Genomic DNA, 6,832 nt, shown 5'->3' on the forward strand with positions numbered 1-6,832 from the left:
ATATCTGTGTGTGTGCTTTATATTGAGTTTGGCATGTGTGCCCTTATTATCGATGCCAAAGTTTATATACTCTTTCAAGTGTGTAGTAGGCCTAATACAAATGCTAGGCTTGGTGCAATCTTATAGCAATTGTTATGGTATAAATGCCATAATTATACATCCCTTCTCCTAATGCAGTGGATTAGTTAAGATCATAGGCTTAATACATCTAATATGTCCATAGGATTAGGTAAACTTTAGTTAGTAGGCATCAATTTTATTTTCATCCATAAAATTTGAACACTCGTGCATCTTAACTAATATATCCATCAAAATATTCATTCATAACATTCTCATAGATTTATTGAAATCATCTTTTTAATATTTTTATGAAAATTTATAAATTTATGTTTCAATGAAGGTTCTTACAATCTTTTATTTCATGCAATATGTATAATTTTATACTTCAAGAAAATGCACATCCATACACTTTGAAGAGCACACACTAACTTACAACAAACTATAGATAAGGAATCTCATACACTGTAGACATCATACGTTCTTACAAACAAGCATCTGGTTCAAGAAATACTAAAATCATAAGAAGCCTACGGAATATCAGTCCAAGCCTCCAACAACTCTATACCGAGGCCCTTCATGCTGGAATGTTTCACCATTTAGATGAGTAGCTTCTCAATTGCATCCTGCGGATTACAGGAATAATGCGCTTTTAAGATAATTCAATAAAAATAATAATAGCATTCAAGCCCAAAAAAAAAAAAAAAGAAAAGCAATAGTGCCAAAAAGAAAGCTCAAAAGTAGGGCTGATAATATCGACCTGATCAGACTCGGGTTCAATACCTACTTGATGCAATTCAATTCGATACTCAGCCCTGAGTCAAGTCATGATAAATTTAATTTTGATTTTTGCAAGCATGACTCAAATACAATGATTGATTCTGAATCATCTAAGACATTCTTAATCCAACATGCATTATACATTAATTCACTCTCCCAACATGCATTATACATTAATTCTCTCTCTCTCTCTCTCTCTCTCTCTCTCTCTCTCTCTCTCTCTCTCTCTCTCTCTCTCTCTCTCTCTCTCTCTCTCTCTCTCACACACACACACACATATATATAGACTACAATATAATCTGAGCTTGGCTTAATTAAGTTCAATCCAAGCAACATTGATCTCATTAGTTGCTTTTTTTACTTCTAACCAAACTCATTCTGAACAAAAAACCACTTTGATTTCTAGCAATTTCCATAAAAAAATCTTCTAGGACATTAGATGAATGACAATTGAATCGTTTTTTTTTTCTTTTTTTCCTCTTTTTGACAACAAAGTGCTTGCTTTATGTAAATGTTTGAGTTTAATGTTTAAAGCATCATTAAAGGGAAAGCCATCACAGATTACCTTCAGTTGCTGGATCTGTGATTTCAGTTGGCTACCCTCGTTGCTGGTAACTGAACAAGCAATCACAGGTCTTGTAACCCCACAAGCTCTTCCAAGAGCCTGTTTCGAACGAACAAACACATATGGAACATTCTGCCATTACAAGAATCAACATAAGCCATCGTTTTATTAAAAAAAGGAAGAACTTTATAACAATTGGATACCGTGCCATTTTATGAAAATGATGACATTAAAAAGCTTATGTTTTTTTTCACTGAAGAAAAAAGGGAGAATCACAAAATGGAGTGCATCAGAAAAACTTGAAGCATAAAGCAACAAAACTGGTTTCTAGTAAGCCCTTCAGATATTTGAAACATGCTACTCAAAAGTATCTATCTATCACGAATGTAGGTGTTGGTGAAATGGAGGCTGTATATCAACCTAGAGAGTGAGAACCAGCCAGTCAATAAAAAATCTGTGTATAGATATAAAACTAAAACATGCATATTGGCCTAAAATTCAAAACTAAATGATATGCACTTCAAAACTATGGCAATTAAAAGTAAACAAAGATTAAGTTCTACACAGCGAAGTTGAGATACAATGATGGACTAAAGAATACAGAATACTACATTCATATCCAAAATATTAGTTTAATTTTATGCTAGAAAAATCAAAAATAGAAATTATTCTGGTTTCAAAATGAAACATAAAAAAAATGGAATACATGAGAAAATGATGCAAAGTTTTTCACTGGCATTGCATTTACCTTCAAGTATTTCAAGTGCAGATTTAGAGTGTATCTAAGAAATAAGATTTATCAAAGATACTTGTAATGAAGCTGTCGAGGCAGTAAAAACAACAGTTAAGAGTAAATTCTTTAATAAACAATTTCCCAACACCAGAGGTTACATTGAAAATCAATAAGCTCGCATTTTGCAATTAACATGCATAACAAATATTCAAATCGGGAAAACTATCTTTATACAAATCATAGATGGCATAAACCTAATAAATGAAAATTCTACTTAATTAAAAGAAAAGTTTATACATTGGAGAGAAACACAGAAAGATAAGAGAAATAGGAAAGCATAAAAAAGAATTTTTAATGTAGGAGCGAATAATAATAACAAATAAAGAATTTTGGAGGATTAAGCAATATATAAGTGAGATAAGAGAGGCACATTGGACCAGTTGTACACAAAATTAGGAAATAGATGAAGCTGTAACAGCAATAAAAATCACAGCTTAAATGCCTCTTGAAGTCCGAAAAAATGATGAAGACAAAAATATTAAAAAAAAAATAAAACTAAGAACCAACATTAAGACTTGTTGTGATAAGATTGCCACAATATTGTTAATGAATCCCACTAAATTTAATGGAAAGTAGAATATCAGATCCATTGCTATGAAAATAAGTACAAAATTTAAAGATAATTTTACATAGAAATATAACTTTAACAAAATAATTTTTTTAAAGAAATGATTTAATAACTTTGTTGGAAATTTGATTATTATAAATTAGCTCAAAATCAAAATTTGAATTAGATTTTGATTTAAATTTGAACTCCTACAAATAGAAAGAGAAGATGAGGCAAGTGTGTGCTTTAGGGTTTAGCCAACTGTTGTTGAAAACTGAAAAAACAAAAGAGGAGACTTCTTTGAGAAGTGACTGAACAGAGATAATCAGCTATCACGCACTGACATGGATATAGGACACATTTATTATTGAAAATAAAAGAAAGAGATGTGCATTTAAAATGCCATTGTCATACTACATCTGAAAATGTAAAAAATTGTATAATAATTACACACAAAAATAAATACAAAATGTTTTCAAATAATGATAAATTTGTTTCAATTGCTCATAAGTTAACATACATTCAGATTAACTTGATGCCCAAAACTCACTTAAAGAAGAAAGGTCACATGATACCGAAGAATATATGTAGATTGTTAGTTTTAAGTTTAAAAATAAAACTTTTGTAGAGAAATACATAAAAATATAATAAAAATAATAAAAGAAAAATAGGGCAAATAAAAAAATTAGAGTTGCTTAGTATTAAATTATTTAAATTATATATTTCAAAAAGGAAAAAAAAAACTATTTAAGTTTCTTATATACTATATTTTTAAAATTAAAATTTATCATTCACAACACACATGTCAGACATACATATCCATTAAATCTTTTTAATTCCTATGATTGGGCACGATAATACATGTTAGATACATGCCATTGCATGTCGAATAAGTACCTATGTCTAACACAACATGCTTTATTATTACGGAGTAAGTACACACAATCCTATAGTTATTATCTCTATATGATCTTAGTAAATAGGACTTTGAGTTTTTTATAGTTAATCTTAAAATATTTGGGGTCTCTTTTATCAAGTGATGAAGTGAATTTGAGTTCATAGAGTAACATTTTTGTGACATTTATTTGTAAATATATGTGGCTTCTTAATAATGGATTGATTCATCTCTCATCACCCATAAGATTAGACAATTATTTTGAGCAAGCTCATACAGAATGGTGAATTTTGCTTGACTTAGGCGCTGTTTGGTTCGGCTTCTGCTGCGCGGCGCGGGGTGCGACCGCGGCTTCGTCCCGCATTCCAGTGTTTGGTTCGGCGTTTCACGGCATATTGTTGGCGAAGCGGATCGATCCGCGGCCGCGATATTAGGCCGCGGTCCCCACTTTCCTCTTACCCATTGTCCCGCTTACCCCTTTCGTTTCTCTTCAGCCCTAACGACTTACCTTACGGCTCTCCTTCGTCCTCTTGCTTCGTTGCCCCGCGATCGACAGATCTGAGGTATAACAAGCATTTTTCTTCTTCTAATCGCAGATTTGAGGGTGCTTTACGATTTTTTCGAATGTCATGTTCTCTCTCCTCCTATCCTTCCTACTTCGGCGATTTTTTCTTCAACACATGGAGAAAACGACTGTGATGTTCTTTACCCCTTTCTTTCATCACTAGGGTTTTGCCTTCTCTTTACCTTCTCCTTTAACGCATTCTTGTTTGGTGGCTGACGGCTCAAGGTTGGTCGCAGATTGTGGTTGTGATGGTTGATTCATGTGTAGTGGTAGTTGTTAATGCAATTAGTAGTGTGAAGTGCATAGATGACAGTGCATATGAGCTGTCGAATTGATGTGGAGTTGGCTTGTTAATGTCATGATACCTTGCTCTTCTTCCTCCGAATGATGTTGAGTTGGGTTAGGAGGGGGATTGATCATTCCCTTCTTCTCTTGCTAGCGATCAGGAAGTTGTGTTTTTGATTCCATCTACTATTTTCGTTTTCCCCATTCTTTACTTTGACAGTGAACATACATTTTCGAAATCCCCTGTTTGGTTCAGCTTCTGCTGTATCTGCTTTGATGTTTTTTGGAGAGTGCAATTGCTTTTGTGGAGAGTGATATGCTCTTCGTGGTGTGGTATTTTTGGAGTGCATCTGCATTTTTGATTCCAGCATTCTATTACTTGCTGTTTTTTCGAGCTTGTTGGTTACTTATCTGTTGAGGCACACAGGAAAAGGTGTTATTACATTTTGCTATTGATGTGTTCTTACTGTTTTTCGAGCTAGCCACTATAAGACCTATTAATTGATATGTTTATTGGAGAACTGAGAAATCTCAAGGAAAGGTTGTATCAATGGAAGAGAGCTAGCCACTATAAGACCCCTGGAATTACTTAACTTGTGCATTACATTCTATTGCTTGCTGTTTTTGTTGGGTGGGTTCGGTTGTTGGATGGATTCGGTTGTTGGCTCTGTTTAGTTCTTTTTAATTATTACATAGGTTAGGGATTTCAATGAATGTTCATCTATCTAGGGGCTATTGGCTCTGTTTAGATGCAATCATCTTGTGGGTGCTTTGGTTACATGTGCTGAGTTTCAGTAGAGGCTCATTTTTCGGCTAACATTAAGGAGTAGTCTCAAAAAATGTCTTCTTGGCTTTGTTTTGCAAATTCTCAGCACCTTCTTTAAAGGATAATGTTTTGCAACACATATATGCATATGAAGGAACTCAGAGACATCGTTTAATGGTACTAATCTTTTACACTGGTAAAAGTGCAATTTTTGAGCAAAGAAACAATTGGAATTTCATTTTTATGGAATGCGACAGTGTCTTCTTGGCTTTTTGCTTGATAAGTAGGTTGTTTTATCAACTATGTGGCTTTGCTGTTTTATCGAGAGTGTCTTCTTGGATTCACATATCACACAATTTTTATATATTTTTATATCACATATATCACAATTGTTATCTATCTTTATATATAATCTGATCGAGAGGCGGACCCCCTTCCAGATAGGTGTGCAATTCGATCCTATGCAGGGATCGAACCCCCGACCTGAAGGACTTATAACAAAGGCTACAATCAATGAGTCAGGCGAAGGCGCACACACACAAACACACAAATATACATATACATACATATATATATGTCTATATGTATGTATTTGTATGAGTGTGTGTAACTAAATATTTAAGTTAAAGTATTAGATATATAAATATCTAAAAAATATTTGTTTTGCATATAAATCCTCCCATATTATATTTGGCTTAATAAATAGAAGTTATAAAGTATGTACCAAAATAAGATATTAAGATAAATAAATAAAGTAATAAAACAGATGACTTATATTTACCTACTCTAAAATATCATACATTAAATATTTATATTGTAGAAATCATAAATAAATATCTAAAGATATCCTATAAAAAAAATGCTATGGCTGATTGTCTTCTAGTCAGAGTAAAATCAATTTGTTTTTAATTAATTAATTAATTAAACTTTGTTAAACATAAATAATCAGTTTATATCAATTAAGCTAAATTTAGCATTTCTTAATACAAAACTAATTCACTAAACTTTCATAAATAGTTCAATTAAAAACTAAATGTTTAGCCTAATTATATATTTAACCAATCTCTAATGAAAATATTCGAACTACTTCCATACAATCAAGAGTTGATCTCTTGATTCTTACCAGTACTTTAATACTTAATGAAGATTTACATGCATGCCATTGAGTTCTTTACATGCTTAATATTTAATATTTAATTTTTAATTAATGTCACCTATATATGTACAAAAATTTGTGTTTCGCATTTCAAAAGTTATACAAAAAAGTGATATGAGTGGCATAATTGTAAAAAAAAAAAATTAAGGGAAAATTACATACATAGCACCCAATTCTTATAAATTTACTTATCTCACACCTAAACTTTCATTTTAACACACATGACACTGTATCTATGAATGAAAATATGGATTTGACTATTAAAAAATGATGATGAATGCTACTTTTCATATAATATTTGTAATTATGAAAGTTTAGGCGTGAGACAGGTAAATATGAAAGTTTTGGGTGTTATGTATCTAAAAGTTTCCAGAACGAACAACCAAATCAATTTTGTTCTGACTCGAAATCAATCTGCATGCT

The 6,832-nt window shown here is 32.0% G+C and overlaps 1 protein-coding gene across 1 annotated transcript in view; it reads right to left on the reverse strand.

Moving 5' to 3' along the window:
* Positions 1-485: 485 nt before the first annotated feature.
* LOC110026277 (NHP2-like protein 1) overlaps positions 486-6,832 on the reverse strand; it is a 16,453-nt gene continuing 10,106 nt past the window's right edge. Inside the window, exons 4-5 of the mRNA XM_020727160.1 lie at positions 1,403-1,534; positions 486-683 (exon numbers count right to left, since the gene is read on the reverse strand). Of these exons, the coding sequence (XP_020582819.1) occupies positions 657-683; positions 1,403-1,534 (159 nt within the window). The 3' untranslated portion in view covers positions 486-656. The remainder of the gene's footprint in view (positions 684-1,402; positions 1,535-6,832) is intronic.

The sequence above is a fragment of the Phalaenopsis equestris genome, unplaced genomic scaffold (assembly GCF_001263595.1).
Source record: "Phalaenopsis equestris unplaced genomic scaffold, ASM126359v1 Scaffold000361, whole genome shotgun sequence".
In the NCBI taxonomy this organism is placed as follows: domain Eukaryota; kingdom Viridiplantae; phylum Streptophyta; class Magnoliopsida; order Asparagales; family Orchidaceae; genus Phalaenopsis; species Phalaenopsis equestris.